This window comes from Panthera tigris, chromosome A1 (genome assembly GCF_018350195.1).
Source record: "Panthera tigris isolate Pti1 chromosome A1, P.tigris_Pti1_mat1.1, whole genome shotgun sequence".
Lineage (NCBI taxonomy): Eukaryota > Metazoa > Chordata > Mammalia > Carnivora > Felidae > Panthera > Panthera tigris.
This window is the reverse complement of record NC_056660.1, coordinates 18,640,982-18,660,302: the sequence shown is the minus strand read 5'-3', so window position 1 is coordinate 18,660,302 and position 19,321 is coordinate 18,640,982. Positions and strand designations below refer to the sequence as shown.

Sequence of the window (19,321 nt, the reverse complement as noted above, 5' to 3'; positions counted from 1 at the left end):
AATTTAAAGGAACCTAGGGGTGGGCAGGGCTCACCCAGGCTTTGGTTTTACCCCTCTTGCGCTGTTACTTGCAATCTCACTACTTCTATCCTAAATAGCAAAGAAATGACAAGCAAGCCGTTGAACTTAATTAGGGGTACATAATAAAGTGACAAGGTTCTCTCTAAGTGCTCTTCTCTGACCCCTTCCCCGCCGCCCCTGGACCATTAGAGTCTGAGGTTCCCGCGCAGGGGAAGATGATCCCACAGAGGGCACTGAAGTCTAGGATGCTTTTGGGTCTGTGTGTGCGTGTGAAATAGGATTGTCTTCGGCCCGGCTGAGTCTCTTTACCTCATTTCTAGCCTTTTAGGTCAAGTGTGGCGTCAATCCAGCTGGGCTGCCGCTGGGCTGGACGCCTGGCCCCCGACTAGACCGAACCTGCAGAGGCTCAGCTCTAGGGTACGAACAGGTGGGCTCGAGGCGCGGAGGCGGCGGGGCCGGCGCCCGCCGCGCGGACTGGACCGCCGGGACCCAGGTGCGGGAGGGGCTTGTGCAGCCCGCGCGGGGGCTGGAGGACTTGACAGATCGCAGGAAAATAAAACAAAAAACAAAAACAAAACCCACCGACTTCCCCACGTTCCTCTGCAAAAAATCGTGGGTGGAGTCGAGAAGGGGGCGATAGAGTAGAATTCCGCAAGGCCGCCTCCGCCCGCCCACCCAGTGCCCGCGAAGCGAGGAGCGTCCCCCTGGGCCCCGCCCCGCCCCACTTCGGGCCCCGAGCGGAGGTCGAGGCGAAGAAGCGAGCGACTTGTTCCACTCGAGCTTCTCGAGTACTCGGCTTTGCTCTTCAGTAGTAAACAAAGTGTCGCCGCCGCCTCCACGCTGGTTTGCCTCCTAGCAATCAAAACACTGAGAGGGCGAGAGACTCACAGAAATACTTGAGAATTACCAGAAAATAATAACAGAGATCCAAAAAAAAAAAAGAGACAGAGAGAGAGAGAGAAAGAGAGAGAGAGTGTGTGAAAGAGAAAAACATCCCACTACCCCCCACCAAACCACTGCCGCCTCCCGGGTGGAAAACCGGCCCCCGCCCAGGCGGGCGACCACTGGCTGCCTGGGCGGCGGCGCCGCGCGCTCATTGGTCGCGTGCGCTGTCAGTCAGGGGCGGGCCGGCGCGCGCGCCGCCGCGGGCGGGGGGCGGCGGCAGATCCCGTAAGTCGGGCGGCAGCGTAGTCGCTGCAGCAGCCGCCGCCGCCGCCACATTCAACAGGCAGCAGCGCCGCGGTCGCGCCGCCGGGAGAGCGAGCGGCCCGCGGCGTCCGTCCTCCTTCGGTCCGCAGGCCCTGTCAGCAGGAGTTCGGCGCCGACTGCTGCCCGACCCGGCGACTCTGGCCTGCAGTCCTGCCGGTGCAGCGAATCTGGAAGAGCCTAGATGTTGATGGACCCGCGAAGTTAAGTTCTGGGCTCGCGCTACTACTCCGCCGCGCCTTCCTCCCGGTTTTCGTCGGCTCGAGGCGCCGACCTCGCCCCCCCAAATCTCGGACCGGCTCTTCGCGCCCTCTCCCCCTTGGCTCCCTGTGCTGCTCTCGACCCTTTGGCTCTCCCGCGGTTGGGGGAGGGGTGGGGGTCACCATGGCCGAAGCGCCCCAGGTGGTGGAGATCGACCCGGACTTCGAGCCGCTGCCCCGGCCGCGCTCGTGCACCTGGCCGCTGCCCAGGCCGGAGTTTAGCCAGTCCAACTCGGCCACCTCCAGCCCGGCGCCGTCGGGCGGCGCGGCAGCGAACCCCGACGCCGCCGCGGGCCTGCCCTCGGCCTCGGCGGCCGCTGTCAACGCCGACTTCATGAGCAACCTGAGCCTGCTGGAGGAGAGCGGGGACTTCCAGCAGGCGCCCGGGTCCGTGGCGGCGGCCGCAGCGGCGGCGGCAGCGGTGGCGGCGGCGGCGGCCGCAGCTGCCGCCACCGGGGGGCTGTGCGGGGACTTCCAGGGCCCGGAGGCGGGCTGCTTGCACCCGGCGCCGCCGCAGCCCCCGCCGCCTGGGCCGCTGTCTCAGCACCCGCCGGTGCCCCCAGCCGCCGCCGGCCCCCTTGCAGGGCAGCCGAGAAAGAGCAGCTCGTCCCGCCGCAACGCGTGGGGCAACCTGTCCTATGCCGACCTCATCACCAAGGCCATCGAGAGCTCAGCCGAGAAGCGGCTCACGCTGTCGCAGATCTACGAGTGGATGGTCAAGAGCGTGCCCTATTTCAAGGATAAGGGTGACAGCAACAGCTCCGCGGGCTGGAAGGTGAGTGGCCTCGGGACGCACAGCCGGACTGGGAGGGGGCGCGGGGACTCTGCCTCCACCTGAGGTCGTGGTGAGGCAGATGAGAGGGCGGCTGTGGAAGTTTGCTTGGGCTGAAAGTGCAGGGCACGCGGGCAGCGCGTGCAGGGAAAGCTCGAGAAGTGGCAGATGTGAGTGGTGGGCTTGCCCAGGACCTGTCGGGGGACAGGAATAAGTGTGTGTGCGCGCGCTCAAGTGAGAGTTGGAGCGGGACGGGGAAAAGGGGCTCATTTGGGAATTAGGGAGTGAAAAAAAGTAACGGCAAGAAGTGGACATAAGAGCGAGCCGAAAAGTTCACCGCCAGTGGAAGGAGGAAGGGGTTTACTGGGAGCTGCTCCCCCACGGCCGGCGAGGACTCTTGTCACCGCTTCTTTTACTCCAGGACCTTTAGGGGGTGAGGGCGGCTCCTCTCCGTCGCCGCGACGCGCGTTCCCCCAGCCTTGGGCTGCGCCGAAGAGCCGTTTCCGCCGCACTGGGCGGAGGAGGGCGCCGGGAGGCTCATCGGGGGCCCCGCCGCCGGGGGACCGATCTGTAGGTGGAAGGGACAGGTCGCGAGTCGGCCCTTGGCAGCGCAGTTTTTGGAGGCCGGTGTGCATTTTGCTTTGTTTTGATTTTACCCGAAGTGGCCTCGAGTGCAGGGGGTCGGGCGCGACGAGCCCGAGGTAGTGCATCCGACACGTGCGAAGAGACGGCCACCGCCTGCGGAGCGCGGGCGCCGGGCCGCGCCGGGCGAGCTAAAGTTCAAGTGTGACCCTCGGCGGGGGCGGAGGCGGGAGCGGGAGCTGCGACGGCGAGGGAGGGGCCGCAGGCGTAGGAAGAGAGCGTCTTTAAAGGGCCAGCGCGCTGGGGCGGTGCGCGGTTCCCGGCCCGGCCGCGGGGCTGCGAGGCCAGTACTTCTCTACGCAGGGAAGTGACCCCAAACTTGGCCTCGCCCATGGTCTGGTCTGAGGCTTTTACATAGGCACGGGGAGGCTGCCTTGGGTGACCAGAGCTGGGGATGTGTGTACCTTCTTTCTCACTTTGCCGCCTCATTGTTACCGAGCGTGGAGGTACAGATCCCAGAGGCAGGCAGGGGGCTTTGTGACAAGTGTTTTCGGGGAGTCGGAGTGGAGGTGCGCATCAAAGCAGTTTGTAGGGCCGTCCTGCCACAAGAGAGGACCGTAGATGAGGGGCCTCTGGTCCTTTTTGTCTTTCAGAGAGGGAGACCCGGAGAGACGCAGGATGGGGGCAGGTACTTCCCTACTAGGAGACTGAGAAGACCCCGGGGCTCTCAGGAGGAGAGGCTGTGGGGAGGCCTCCCGGGGGTGCATTCTCCTTTGGCCTTCTGAAGCTGACAGTTTCTCGCTGTCCCAGGTGGAGGGATCGATGTGAAAGTTTAGTGGAGAACTTCCTCACTCCTCGGAACTTCTTCCTCACCCCTAATCCTGACTGTACAGCCTAATAAAGATTGATCTTTGCTGCGCAATTGGTTACTCCACGGTTGTTTTACATACACTGTCATGCCTGTGGTTAATGTGTGTCAAAAAGGTTAAGATACTCCTAACGTATTGAGGTTCCTGGAGAAGGAGCCAGGATATTATTTTTTCCAAAGTGTGTTTTAGAGTAAACGTACCACTTAATAATGTCATTACTAGGCGTTAACATGTTATTTTACCAAGTGTTTCAGAAAGGTACAGTGCTTTCTTTTAAGCTTGATATGTATTCTTTTAAGTCACAAAATCAAGATTGTCTGCCAAATCCAATTTTACTTAACATTTGAATTTAAGACCTGACTTGCTCATCTATCAACCCTACTTGAGCTATTTATTTATAAAGCGTTTGCCATTTAAAAAAAAAAAACACAAGTTTTTCAAAGTACGGTGTGTACTTACACCATTCTTTTAGGTCCTTGGAAATGGATACAATCTACTTCAGCTTGCTGGAGTGCCTTTCTTCAAAGATGGAGAAGGGCGATGTTTGGGATTATTTTTAGTTTTGCCTCTCATATGGCCTTAAATCAGATTATTCTTCTTAAACTAGGAATACAACCCAAACTTTCAAGTTAAAAACAAAACAAAGATTCTAAGGCCAAAGCAAACCCCCAACCATTTTTATTAGGTTTTTGTTCTAATTTTTTTTTGCCAAAATGCAATTATAATTTTATTTTTAAAAATACACTTTTCAGAGCTAGAAGAGCAATTAGAATCGTTGGTATCTGTTCACAATTGGAGGCCCACTGACTGCTCCCAGTGGCAACCAAGTGGGGCTTTGGGAGGAGCGGGCTGCCGTTCTCAAGTGAGTAAATGTTTCAGGTGTAATGAGAGTCCGTTGGTGGAAGTCAGATTACAGCAAGTGCATTTTCACTTTGAGTAAAGGGATATTTTAAGAAGAAAAGAAACAGCCTTAAGTATTCTAAGTCATAACTAGTCTTTTGGTTCGAGTTTTCATAAAAATGAGTTACTTGTTAAAACCAAGTTTTTCAGATTTGAAAGACTCCCTTGATTTAAAGGTTCGTAAAAGGGAGAAATTTTACTATGACTTTTAGCTTTAAAAATCGAGTCCTAAAATGCGAATCAACCAAAACCTAACTATTTTAAAACTTAGGAGAGGCTGCTTTGGAACTAAATATTTCCTGTGATTTACTGGTGGGAATTAGATTGACCCTTTAATTAAATATAGTTGCTTGTGCTTTACTTTCTGGGGCCTGCCTGAGGATTTGAAAGTGGTTTTCATGGACGGAATAGTTGAGAAGGTGTTAAAGAGTTCATAAACTTGTAGTTCCTTAGACACTGGTTATATTTGTCAGATACGCATTTTGTATTTATAGAGATGGTACCTTACATGTGCTTTACAGTTGTTTTAATATCGGCTATAATTATCATAAGGTTACACTCAAAGTGGAAGCTAAGACTTTTGGAAAACCCAGGATCTTTTAAACCATGTACACTATTTATAAATAGTGAAACTTCATTTCCATGACCTTTTTTTTTTTTTTTTTTTTTTTTTTTTTTTTCTTCCCCTCCCACATAGAAAGCTTTCTAGAGCTTGGGAACTAGTATTGTGAGCTCTGGTTCTGTCCACCCCCCCCCCTCTTTTTTTTTTAATGGCAGTTTTAAGTTGACTCTTGTTTTTTGTTTTGACACTATTTGGAGCACTTCGGTTAAAAGAATGCTTTGACAAGTGAGATATCTCAGATGTTCCTTATTTTGCAATGACATTTCTTTAATTTGGCTTATGAACTGACAGTACTATTTGTGTTTAAAAACTCGTATTTTGTAATTAGGGTTTGTAATCTGCAGGTGAGTTATTTAAATAGCCACAAAGTCCCTAGCACAGGGATGATAGATGCTTTCTTGCTGCAGTCACTTTTGATTTAGAGAATGACCTCTTTAAAGGTGAGGCCAGCTTCTAGATTGTTACTGAAATTACCTTAAAAGAAAACCTTTTTTTTTACAGTGGGGTGAAAATGTCAATATCTGTATTTGGGGAAGGGAGCATGTGGTAAGAGAATTAAAAATGAGTAAGGGAATTATGCAGCCAAGTGTGATATCATATTTACTAAAGGCTGAAAAAGGTATGTGGGACTGACGTAACAGGTCTTATGGCTGGCATGTTTTTTTTTTTTTTTTTTTCAGAAATTCCAAAATTGATGTCAAGTGTGAATACCTTAATTGATAATTATAAGAATTTTATTTTTATTTTACTTGTGGATTTGTGGCAGATCCTTGGAAGAGAGTGGTGACTTCTATTTTTGACTTTTTTCAGCTTTTATTTTCTTGGGGTGGCAAACATTTGAATACTGGAAAGAAGGCATTTTTAACTCATGTAAATTTTAAAGAAGGTTAAAGTTCATTGAGACAACCCCCCCCCCCCCCCTTATTGAGAGTCTGTCACATTGGCAGTGGACACAAATGTGGCTAGGATACCATGCACTGCACAGGGAATCTTTTAAGGGGACATATAAACTGGGGAGGAGGGAAAGAATACTCAGTGGTGAGTTAGAATCCCTGACAGGCTGGACATGTTCTCTCTGTCCTTGTGCCTTTTCATCCAGCCTCCTAAACTACAATTCTGTATGATTTTTCTAAGACAGCAGCTGTCTGTATTTGCCTGGAATTTCTTTGGAGAGCCTGAATTATTTGCATTTTTCTAGAACACTCTGCCCTTGGAAACTACCCAGTACCTTGGCATCATGGGAATTTAATCGGCTGGGTTTTTTTTTTTTTTTTTTCCCTGCGTGTGCCGTAACTTTGGGGCTTCCTGGAATCCTCTTGGAGAGGCAGGATAAACCCCATGGTGATTAGAGCAGTTTGTAGTTGTACTGAGCCTTAGAGCATTGAGTGAGCAAAGTGGATTTAGCCCAGCGTCTCTGCAGTTCAGCATTTGCCTCGGCCTTCTTAGTAACAGCTTGCAGAGACTTGCCTTTGCCCCATCCCCTGGGACCTTCCTTGGGTTAGATAACCACCTTTTCTTGGTGTGTACAAAATTCTGAAGTTGGTATGGGCTGCTCCTCAGTTGTCAAACAGGATTGGATGAACTTGAGAAAGTGTTTCTTTTGGTGTCTGAGGGGTGACGGTTTGTGTTCCAGTGGATATACTGTATATAAGTGTACCGAAGCCTGGAAGAATTGTCCCTTTTTGCTAATTCTTCATTAAGACTAACAGAACTCAGTGGCACATAAATTCTTTGCAGAAAATTACTGCTTGTTATTTGTGGTCTTCTAAGGAACATACGAAACAAGAAAATGGATTTTTGTACATTAGTGATTTCATATGGTTCAGTTTTTAACATCCACCCTCCTATTGGCATCCCACTCCACTCTGTCTACCTATGGTTTATAAATTTGTGGGTTAAGCACTGCAAATATTGAGGCTTGGTTTGAATTATTCTTGCCACTTGGAAAGCTTTGGGGCTGCTTTCCCTTTTTTTTTTTTTTTTTTTTCCTCTTTTTCATTCATCCTCATGTAGCTTTGACATAAGCTGTTAAAAAAAAAAAAAAAGCAAACTATTTTTGATATTGTGCCAAATAAGATTAGAAAGCTAAATCTGCAATCCCTTTCCAGTTTATTATTTGGTGAATTTTCACCTTGATGCATTATTAATATTAAATAAGGACATACATTCAATATGTGTTCTTTATTTCAGGCCATATTTATTACAAAAAAAAAAAAAACGAGATGGGACTGTGTGATGAGCTTCTATACCCCCGATTTTTGGTTTCTCATGATTGCTTGAGCTTGTAGTCTTTACGGTCAGAGTTCACCAAGGCTGGCAGGGGAGTGTCTAAGCCTTCCATTTTCTCAGTTTTCCGTTGACCACCCCCTCTGTAGAAATCCCTTTATTGGAGACTGGGTTACATTGGACTTTCTTCATCCCTCCCCTGCTTTCATACTGCTTTCTCCTCCAGTTGGTTCATTCATTTTTTTCTTCTGTGCTCAATCCTAAAGATAACCTCAGGACTAGTTGTGGACTTTTTCTCTGGCTCTTTCCTAGGTAACTGACTCCATCTATTGTCCTGTGTCTCCAGTTACTTTAAAGGCCATAAGTGTCCCACTTTCACCTCAAATTGAACCTGTCTAAACCCAAGCACGCCATATTTCCTCTTACTCTCAGATAAGGTTCCCATCTTGAGTTCCCTGATTCGGTTAATAGTCTGGTTAACCTTTTCCCTAGTTTTCAGACTTGGATGCCCTTTTCAGCATATTCTTCTCATGCTTTTTGGTGCCCCCAAGTCTGTCAGCTCTTCTGTCTCAGTCTCTTGAGACATTCTTTTCACGACCTCCACTCATTCCCCTAGGTTAGGCCTCTTATTTCAGGTCCAGACCATCCTGTCCCCAGCACTTGGATCATCTTGTGCCTCTACTGCAAGTTCTGAAAATTTTGCTTAGTCTGCAAAGCTCATGTCCTTTCCACCAACTTCCAGTCTTGGTTCCTGCCTGAAGGCATTTTTGCCTTCTCTTAGTGAATGTCTGGTGATTTCTTAATTCATGTTGCTGTATATTGTAATTTGACTTTAATGTCTGCATGTTATATCATGTCCGTTATATAGTAAATATGTGGTTGGGAAGAAATTTTTTCTTGACCCATGGGTCTTTTATATTTCAGCTTTCTGTGTGTTCAAAACGTGATAATGTTTTTATTAGTATTACTAAAGAACAATGATTATTTTCCACAGATGGTTACGGTATTTTTATTAATTTTTTCTATTTGTTGAATAATTATTGTATACAAGATGTCGTATTAGATGCATCTGAACGATAGAAAAATGATTCGAATGTGATCCTGTAGGCAGGTTAGGTATGGCACATAAATCAGTGTAGTTAGTCCACAGTAGAGAGGGTTAAGTGTCTTTGAGAAAAATGGAGTTCTGTGTTGGCTATTGAGGTGGACCTTGCAAATGGGATGTTAGTCTCCCAAGATTTCATTATAAAATTTTCAAATGTTCAGCAAAGTTGAAAGAATTCTACATTGAACATCTGTATACCTGCCATCTAGTTTCTACTTACTATCATTTTATCATACTTGGTTTTATCAAGTAACTAACCATTGGCATATCCACTTTTCTATATATATATTGATTTTCAAAATGATGAACTGGCATTTATAAAGGCGTGAAAATAAGGGAAGCATCAGCTTCTCTGAGTAATGGCTATATGACACACAGGAAGTTTAAAAAGTATAGGGTAGAATATCGTCAGATGGAAATTGAACTTTATATGTATTAGAACACATTTTTCTATGAAATTATATGTTTTTATAATATAAGAAGTTATGAAAATAGGGTCACATTTTTAGTTTTAAAAATTCAATTTTGTAGAAATGTTCCTGTGAATATAGAAACCCATGGAATGCAAGTAAAGCCAGTGTACTGCATTGGGTTTAAAATTTACATGCAGAATTTGATAATGGAACATGGCACATATTACATAATTGACTTAACATGAAGAGTAGGTATTTCCAAAATATTTAGCTTTTTGCTTGGTCTGTTCCTTAAAACTAACCTTCAGGGGCGCCAGGATGGGCCGTGGATGGAGCATGCAACTCTTGATCTCTGATCTCTGGGTGGTGAATTCTGGTGAATTTGAGCCTCACCTTGGGGGTAGAGTTTACTTAAAAAGACAAATAAACAACAAAACCTAACCTTCATACTGCCCTGTCCTGGGAGCAGAGTGATTTAAATAAAGATGGGTCATTGTTGAGCATAATTCTTGTGTTTTTGAAAAAACAGAAATTTCTTTTTTTTTTAGATCATTATTTGAAATATTTTGACGAACCTTTATACCATTTTCCATAATGGCTGCACCAGTTTACATTTGCACCAAAAGTGCATTAGGTTTCCCTGAAAAAAGAGAAATTCTAAAGTTGGAGTCAGCAATCTCAAAATATACTTAGGACAATCATGAAGAAAATTTATATTGGCTTAAAAAGATGCTTTCAGATTTAAATGTCAGTTCTAATATTGCATTAGCTAAATCCTAGAAATCCTCGATAGCTTTCTCATTGTAGTTTGTCTTTACCACTAACCTTGTATAGGAATGAATGTTATAATGAGATTGTTCAGTGGATCCAGAGGAAGTTAAATCTGGATAGGCTAAACCCAAAACTGATGTCAGGCCGATATATAACTGAATGCATTCCAAATACTTGTGAGTGAGCCTGGCTAGCTCATGGAGAACCAAAAGATTTATGTAATAGAAACTGTACTGTGGCATAGCAAAAAGGCACAGATACAGATCTTTAAGCTTATTGGCCATGTTAGAAATAACAAGTGTTGGAGAAATGTAGAAAGCTATTTTGCTAGTATGTACATATTTGTGGTAGCAGACAGTATCATTTAGAAGGTGTCTTACTTTGGGGAGCCAGGGACAGGGAAACAAAAACAGATGAAGAAAGAGCTCACTTGGAGGAATTATTAAATTTGTAAGTTACCTAACACATGGACAAAGTAGCTTTCACAGCACACCAGGATATCATGCTTGTGTGATTGCTAGTGATCAGAAGCACTAGGAAACAGTATGTAATTGGCCAGTCTGATTTTTTCCCACTGTTAATGTTTGTGGATCCAGTGAGGTTCAGAATTGCCACTCATCTTTGAGAGATATGTAAAACATCTTCATCCGATAACTTATGTCTTATCTTAGTTCTGATTTTGAAGGGGAGAAGTGTAGGCTTATTCCTAGGCTTCTCTCCTGGGAGGAGAGGCAGAGTCAATTTGTAGATCTGTGGGAGGACCGGTCATTTTTTCTAAGGTAGCCTGTCCCCTGTGGACACGACGTCACATGGGTTCTTCAGTTCTTAGGGCTGGTGGGTGGCACATCTGTCTTAGAAGAGACACCTCTAAAGCCTGTGCTGCATTGGTCTGCACCGCAGCACCTGTGACCTGGGATGTGCTGTTAACCTCTGACAACCCACGCTCCTCTTACACACTGCTGCTGGGCAAAGACACGAAGTCTCAAGACTGCCACCTTTTTGAGTGTGACCTGGTTCCAACATCTCTAATGTGGATCCTTGAGACCTAACAAAATCTTACTCTGCCTTAACTTTTCGCCCTAGATGATATTGGTCTTAAGTTACAGAAGTGACCCTCATGCTAAATCCTGTGACCTTGAAGGGTGTGGAGCTGCTGCTTAACTCCCCTGAGTAAAGCAGTGCTGTTATGTGAAAGAGGGTGGGAAGAGAGTGTGGCCCGTTTTCTTTTTGTGTGATTAAACATATTTCTTGGATAAATAGATTTTTCTCAATCGCCATTCCTCGCAGATCTGGAAAATGGGTCATGGTTTTGTGAATGTCTTATATTAGAGATTCGATATGCAGCAGAGTTGGAAAAAAATGTTTTTCTCTTTACAACCCTGATCCTGAAGTTGTTCTAGAACTGCTTTCGCGTGGCTGGTGAGAGGCCTCCTGTTACTGGTTTGCTGAGTTAACAGTTTGAAAGGAGCTAAGCAAACCTGACATCAGGAAGGGAGGGGAGGGGACCTCCGTGGCTGCATTTATTTTATAACTGCAGTAGGAAAGTCTCGAAGAGCATGATTAACCCTCTGAGTCTTGTTTGGGTTCTAGCCAAGAGAGAAGGTCTAATGGAGGAAGGAGGAAGATGAGAACCAGCTTGGATTATGTGGGAAGATAAAGATCTTTTCGGTATCTCTCAAATAGTTATTTGAGGCCCAGAGGCATTTAACTTTGCCTCCTCAGTTCCTCCCCAGCCCCCATAGTAGTTTTCCTTTTGCTTTTAGTAGGCTCTGTGCCCACCGTGGGGCTTGGACTCCCAAACCCTAGATCACGAGTGACATACTATATTGACTGACTCAGTCAGGTGCCCCCAGCTTTCCTTTTTTAACTTAGAAAATTAGTGCTTTTCCTCTACCAGTTCCATACCCCAGGAGCTTGCCATGCAGGTGTCTTGAGGGAAGACCCATCTTGTCTAGGTGAGAAATCCCTGCATACAGAATGGGAGGGTCTTTATCTTTTCAGTGGTGGTGAGGGTAACTGGGAAAAGAAAAGGGCTTACTCTACATTCCGTATTTGAAAAGAAATGTATTTGGATTTCAAATGTAATTTGGAGAGTGAAATTATAATGAATTACATAATTCCTAGGCTTGTAAATATTACATGTCCTTCAAAGCTTGAAAACAAAATAACCACATAAATATTTGGGAATGGTCTATACAAGTAAATATCAAATACCTCAGATAGTTCGTTTGCTTGGAAGCAAGGTCAAAGGAAATGGTTTGCATATGGTTTAGCTAGAGGCTCTTATTTTGGCAGATTCTTGAGGTGGTGACAGTCAAATGTGGATTTTATTGTACTATTTTGACATAAGAGGAATTTTTTTCCTGTTGTTCTCATATAACCTTAAGTGTAGGTTGCATCAGGATAAATGCATCAAGATAGTACCTTCAGTCATCCTAATTTTGTATCAGGGATGACGTAGTTTCTTGAGTTTGTGATATGTAATTTGGAGAATCATCAATTTGTCCCACCAGTGAGGGTTCAGCGTCAGTTTCAGCCCACCATACTGTGACTGAATGTAGGAGAACCCTCCTACTTTAAGGCAAGGGTTATATCACCTGTCTGCATCTGGAGACCTCTTTCCCTTTCTCTCACCCTGCAGGGCCAGCTCTGAAGGGGGGAGGGGGAGAGGCTGAGAGGAACTTGCCGAACTTGTAAATATCACTAAGGTTGTTTGTGTACTGGGTACCAAGCTGGTTGCATTTCTCTAAACTTGAATGTAAACCTTTTCTCTCTGGATGGGTAGATATGCATGCCGTCATGAAATTTACATGCAATGAATGTGAAAGCTTCCTGTGGGCCATCCTGCTGAGAATTTTATGTAACCTGTGCAACTTGAATTGGTCTCTCCTTCAACCTTTTAGAATTTAACTTTCTATTTTTAGTGTCCCATTATTACATTTGCATACATTGAATGTGAAAGATTCCTATACTTTCTTCTGTTACCTGTGTGCCCCAACTGGTTTCTTGAACTTCTTAGAATTCATGAAATAGAATTAATTATATAGGGTCTAGATTTATATTTATTTTGTATTTGTATTAAGACGCGGGCTTTCAGATTATTTTTTTGTTGCTGTTGTTAACACTGATCTTAAACACAGTATTTGATGGGTTTACATTTTAGAAGAGCTCACCAAATGGTTTTTATTGCTTTTTTTGTTCTCTTCTGAAGTACTTAGGACAATTAAAAAATTAATGCTAAGGAAATTTTTTAGGGTTAAAAATTCCTGTAATGAGGTGTGTTTTGATGTGATTTGCATCATCTTTTTTGCCTCTATAATGGATACTTCACCAGCTGTGATCACTCTGCACTGTAATATTATATCCCCGTATTCCCGGGATGTTTTCTGTAAGGTGCTTTATATTTCTAGAAATGCCATTTTGATATCTTTGCTAGTTACATGGAACATACTAAAAACCAAACAAAACACCAAGATTTGGGGTTACTGAAACAGAAATTTAGAAGCATGGTTGTCACGGCTTTAAGAATTACCGTGCCCACACTTTGGTGTTTAGATGGTTCCCTGTATTTCAAGGCTAGTCCCCACGCTGTCTGTATCCATCTTTTCAGAGTTTATAGCCTGAGTTTCTCAGTGTGGTGTCTAACTCAGAAGTAAATATTCTTTGTAAAAAAATTTTTTTTAAGTTTATTTATTCTGAAGGAGAGCGTGTGCATGAGGGGCAGAGAGAGAGGGGGAGAGAGAGAATCCCAAGCAGACTCTGCACTGTCAGTGCGAGGAGGCCGATGCGGGGCTCAAACCCATGAACCCGTGAGATCATGACCTGAGTGAAAACTAAGACCAGGCGCCCCCAGAACTAAATACTCTTGAGTCATCTTTCCAGGTTATTGAGTTTCAATAACTCAATTGAGTTTCATTTAATAAGTAGTTTGGATATTAAAGTTTGTACCATTTCATTCCTTAGTGTGATTGCTTTATTTTTGCTTTATTTTGAGCTAAAGATGGAGAATATGGGGGAGAGACAGAATAAAATGTAGAGAATATTATATTGATACATGCGTAGCTCACATTTATGCTGATCATTTCTGCTCCACAAACTATGGGAGGTTGCATGTTTGAAAGTCAATTTCAGAATTCATTACCATTCCATTGCATGCCTTATAAATTCTATTTCTAAGAAAAAAAAATTAAAATAATGACTTACACCATGTGATCCTGTCGAACAGCGTAAATGATTTTGGGTTATATCAAGTGCTGAATGTATTCATAGAAAGGCCCTGCTTAATTTCTTTTGTGATGAAATTATGTAGACCTTTTAATCAAAGACAGACTGTTGATGGCCATGGTTCTTAGACTAACCATGACTTCCGCCTGTGTTTATATAAAAGGCAAGAAGAGAAAAAGGAAAACACATTCAATCACGGAAGTCAAGAGCTGAGATCATTCTACTGGGATTGACAGCTCAGGGCTTCCAATTAAGCCTCATTCACACTTTCCACCCCCATTTGTGTTTCAAATAACTTTTAAAGAGGACTGGGAGGAAGAAGTAAAGAAGTCCAAGCATAAAATGAAAACTAAACATCTCAGATTCTAAAGTAATGCATCAGAGGGATTCCTTTCCTGTCTAAATTCTTTGTGATCCTTAACTGTGAATATACCCCTGGGATTTGAAATGGCGAGCCCTCCCTTTAGTCACATGCCCTGTTAAGCATGATTCTGAGGAGGCTTGCCTAGACTGTTTCAGGGACTCACTTAAAACAAAATGACATTGAATTTTATTAAGCAAACTTTTCAGTCCGGGACTTGCCTTTTGCACAAAATCTCATCTCTCCTGGTGAGGTCTCCCTGCTCCCTGGGGCTGCTGTTGTGTTACTCTGGCCTGAAACAAGTTGGTGGCCACTTTGCTGCAGACCCACACGGGGCCCACAGGTAAGAGTCATAAGAGCGTCGACTTGTTAGACCACACCAGTTTTGCAGATGAACTGAAATGTCATCAGGACAGCCTTCCTGTGTGGGCATAAAAACTTTTGAATTTAATGCCTTTTCCGACTTTCATCAGGTCATAGCTTTTGGATTTATAGTTACTCTTTCTGGCTATAAATATATTAATAGTATTTTTCTTTGGCCAAATATGGGGCATGACCTTTGACATCCTGCCTGGCCATGCCTGGGAATTTGACATCCTTCAATTTGGATAGAATTCCCTTGCTTTGTTTCCTGTGATAGTGTAGGGAGTACACATTTTGGCTCTTTCAACCAGAGGTAGAGGAAGACAGGAAAAAAATAAAATAAAATTGGAACACACAAAGAGGGTATTAATTATCTCTGTTGGGTGTGGTTCAACACTGGCATGCTTCTGTAGGAGCCTGAGCCTACAAAATAATTTAGCTAGTGCAGAATATTAAGAAAATACTATAATGATACTTAGTTTTATTTTCTGTGATCTGGGTCTAATTTTTGAATAGTTTGACATGTTAGGGTCTTTGAACTCTTGCATTTAAGTACACATGGTAGAAAGAAAATGTGACTTTTTGTGATGCTTTTATGTCCTAAGTATGCCATTGACAGCACAGAAAGCTGCGAAAAAGAACGTACGTGAACTTCTCCTGAGTCAGGGAATGTTTTGCTCTTACTAAGTTTACAAATGTGTGATTGTGTACTGAATCACCAGGAGTCAGAACCACCATCAGAAATGATCCCCAGTGAATTGTCATCAGATTCAAATGTCTTAAAAGTTTGATGAGGTGGAGAGAAATGTGGAAGCCAGAGTTTTGCAGTGTTTACCTTTTGAGAGTGACAAAAGTTAGCTTTTGCCTTAACTGCTTTAAACAGAAAATCACCATCTATTAATGACCACCCCCCTCATTTTAATAGGTTTATTTTTTGTTCATTAATTTTCTCATTTCTCATCTGACGCTGATAGCTGGGGTAGATGAGTTAAAAACGTGGCTTGGAGGGAGTCTCTCTGATCTGTTCTCAGTTATTCCCTAAGTGAAGAATGCCACATAGTCTGCTGAGCTTCTGAGGGTACAGATCTAAATGACTTATATTAAAAGTGTCTTTTTGATCATCCCCTACTCCCCCTCCATACTTTGTCATTTCTTCTTCGGTTTCTTTCTCATTTTCAGCCCCCTGGTTTATTCAATTTGAATAAATTTCTCCAACCTATTAATGTAAATCAGGTGAAAAGTTTCTTCAGAGGTTATTGCTGGTTACCGGTGCAGTTTTACTTTATCACCACAACCCTATTGTATTAACTACTGCCATTGGCAATGGTCTCTAAATTATTAATAGATACAATCCCATTCACAGGGATTTACAAGTAGATTTAATGTCTCACATTGTGTAGAAGTTACCTTAAACTGTTTGTATTCCCATTTATTTCCTTGTTGTTGAGTTTGGGTTTGGGCCTTCAAGTTTATTAAACTTTGTGTACCAGAAGGCATGATGAATCATGGAGTATCATTTATTTATTTAACTGTATTTTTAAGCATAATCTCAAAATTTAAAACTACCACCTGATATGGAAGCCTCTGCTTGGCCATTGTGAGATACTTGAGAATCTGTTGCTTCCCACATTGCTGTAAAGTTTATTTCTATATTGACCCCGTGTGTTCGCCTGTAATTCCCCCTTCTCCTGCCCCCCGGCTTGCTTCTGGTTCTGGTTTTGGGAGTCACCTGGAATTGGCTCAGTTTGTTTCCTCTTCAGGTATGCGAAGCCAGTTTCTACAGCTAACCAGTATTCTTTTCCCGGCTAACCGGTTTTAACTCTTTAATCAACCTTTCAGAGGACTTAGATTTCTATGTGTTGACAAAACACAGAATCCCAAACCTGGTTTTTCTTTTTTTTTTAACAATTTTTTTTTTTTAAACATTTATTCATTTTTGAGAGACAGAGCACAAGTGGGGAGGGGCAGAGAGAGAGGGAGACACAGAATCTGAAGCAGGCTGCAGGCTCTGAGCTGTCAGCACAGAGCCCGACGTGGGCTGGAACTCAGGAACCTCCAGATCGTGACCTGAGCCTAAGTTGGATGCTTAACCGACTGAGCCACCCAGGCGCCCCAAACCAAACCTGGTTTTTCTGTTATGGGTGGGGAGTGACCAGTGGAGTACACAGTGGGGTCGGGTCGGTCGTGCCCTTGTCCAGGGACACTGTGCTTCTTGAAAGGTGGCCTGAGAAAACCTGTCCTAGTTTCTGGATGCTGTGTCACCCTTTGACACAGAAGAGCTGTGAAAGAGCGTAGGGCCATAGGGGCCTGTGCTGATTCTAAGCAGTGTCTGGAGGATGGTAGTATTGTGCTTTACGGGAGCAAGTTCCACATTAAGCAACACCCATAGAGAAGAGAGTAACTGAGGGGAGTAAGCTAAATGGAAACAACTTTGTGTATTTTCGTCTTTAAGCTAAAAAAACCTGTGAGTATGTGTTTGTCTTAAAAGATATTTTTACTAACCTTAGTTTGTGCTGGTAAATAGACAAGGGGGGAAGGAAACAGCTTCTCCCTGCATAAGATAGTCTGGATGTATAGACGTAAATTTCCACTGAATCTGCACCATCAGATCCATCCCATTATGTGATGCATAGTTAACCTATATTTGACTTTTGGGAAGAGAAGAGAGAACCGTACCAAGGGATAAGATGAGGAATTATAGCCATATCAGTGTTAATTCTAGGTGCCTTTTATTTTCAAGTAATCTCTGTAACCCAGTGTGGGGCCTAAACTCCTCACCTCCAGATCAAGACTTGCATGCTCTTTTGACTAAGCCAGCCAGGCGCCCCTCTAGGTGCATGTTGTCATCACTTGTTTTCACTGAACTAAAAGTGTATCTTCATGCTGTTCAGTGGCGAATCTCGAACTCTGTAGGCATAATCAGGCTTAGCAGATTTTGTAGTCTTTCCGCTCCATCTGTGTTAAACGTGGAAATTATTGACTTGGTGATGGGTGGTGTTGGCTGACTTCACATTCTGACATGTCTCTACATTACCATAGTCTCTACGTTAGTAAAAGGAGTTAAAAATCTCAGGATTGCATGGTTTTTGTGCCTTGATGAGGATGATCAGGGATGCCATCCCTGTGTTCTGGGTGAATAATTCCATAGACATTTTATCTGTTGGTTACAGAGATTTGACTCTGTCAGTCCAGGCTTATGGAGCTGGGTTCTCCAGCTCCTGTACACCGCTTGGGAAGTGTCTGAGCCAACCCTGCATGTGTGACCTGGTACATGCTTTGGGACCCACGCACATCTTACATCAACCTCATTGGATTGGGTACTCATCCTATTTCTGTTTTCTCATTGCCCTCTCTCCCTTCGTCGTCATCTCCCCAATACCTCCTACCATTTTTCTTCCTGTTCAGAGCAGTAAAATCCCTGCTCTCCTTGTCAGTCTACATGGAAACTTGGCCTACTTACCTGGCTTCCTTTGGGCTGAGCTGAGATGGGAAAGGAAGACTAGTCCTGTCTTGATCGCAAAATGTTGGGGATGTGTGTTTCAGTTTCCTTCTGCCTCGGTTTTCCCACCTGTAATTTTGGACAGTGATAATTGGCCAGCCAGTGCTAGTGTCTACAAAACTTGCTTGGAGATCTTCGGTTAGATATATTTTCTAACACCCCTGGGAAGATGTTCTTAGATCACCAGCATGTTTGAGAACTGATTCTCATCAGAATTCCCTCTAACATTGGCTTTTTATATTGCCTTCATGAGCCTCTCCCAGGTTTGTGATTTTGCAGTAAATATTAGGATCCCTGGATTCTGTTTTTAGATTGGTAACCAGATAATTCATATTTAGGTAAGTCACATCACTGCTCTATTAACTTCTTGATCTGTAAAGTGGGGTTGGTGATACCAAATGGAGGTGTTCAGAGCAGGAGCTATATAATTATGCGGTATCACACATTTTAGCATTAGCCAAAATTCTTGGCCTTAAAATTCAAAGTAGCTAAGCATCTGGGGCTTTCATATTTTTATTTATGGGCTTGGATTATGTAGAATATTTTGAGATAAAAAGCACAGATCAGAACCAAAGAGAGAGCCAAAATACCTATCTTTCCTAATAATGCTGTAACAGGTTTGATAGGGACATTCTGAAAGACTTGTTTTGTGTTTTGGAAGAGCTTCTGATAGCATGGGAAAATACCCAGCAACATGGGAAAGCAGAATATAAAATTGTATGTAAACTGATCTGACTGTATGATATATCTTTCAGTTTCAGATCATGTGAAATATCTGGAAGGAAATATATCCAGATGTCAATGGTGGGTCGTATTTGGATTGTATAAATATAAGTAATTTATTTTTAATTTTATTTTTAAAAAATTTTTTAAATATTTATTTTTGAGAGAGAGAGAGAGAGAGAGAGAGAGACAGAGAGAGACAGAGACAGACAGAGCACGAGTGGGGGAGGAGCAGAGAGAGAGGGAGACACAGAATCTGAAACAGGCTCCTGGCTCCGAGCTGTCAGCACAGAGTCCAGCGCGGGGCTCAAACTCACAAACTATGAGGTCGTGACCTGAGCGGAAGCCAGATGCTCAACCAACTGAGCCACCCAGGCGCCCCTATTTTTTCTTTATTTTTGACT

The 19,321-nt window shown here is 44.0% G+C and overlaps 1 protein-coding gene across 1 annotated transcript in view; it reads left to right on the top strand.

Moving 5' to 3' along the window:
* Positions 1 to 1,201: 1,201 nt before the first annotated feature.
* Positions 1,202 to 19,321, top strand: part of FOXO1 (forkhead box O1) — a 97,790-nt gene continuing 79,670 nt past the window's right edge. Inside the window, exon 1 of the mRNA XM_007097733.2 lies at positions 1,202 to 2,262. Within this exon, the coding sequence (XP_007097795.2) occupies positions 1,612 to 2,262 (651 nt within the window). The 5' untranslated portion in view covers positions 1,202 to 1,611. The remainder of the gene's footprint in view (positions 2,263 to 19,321) is intronic.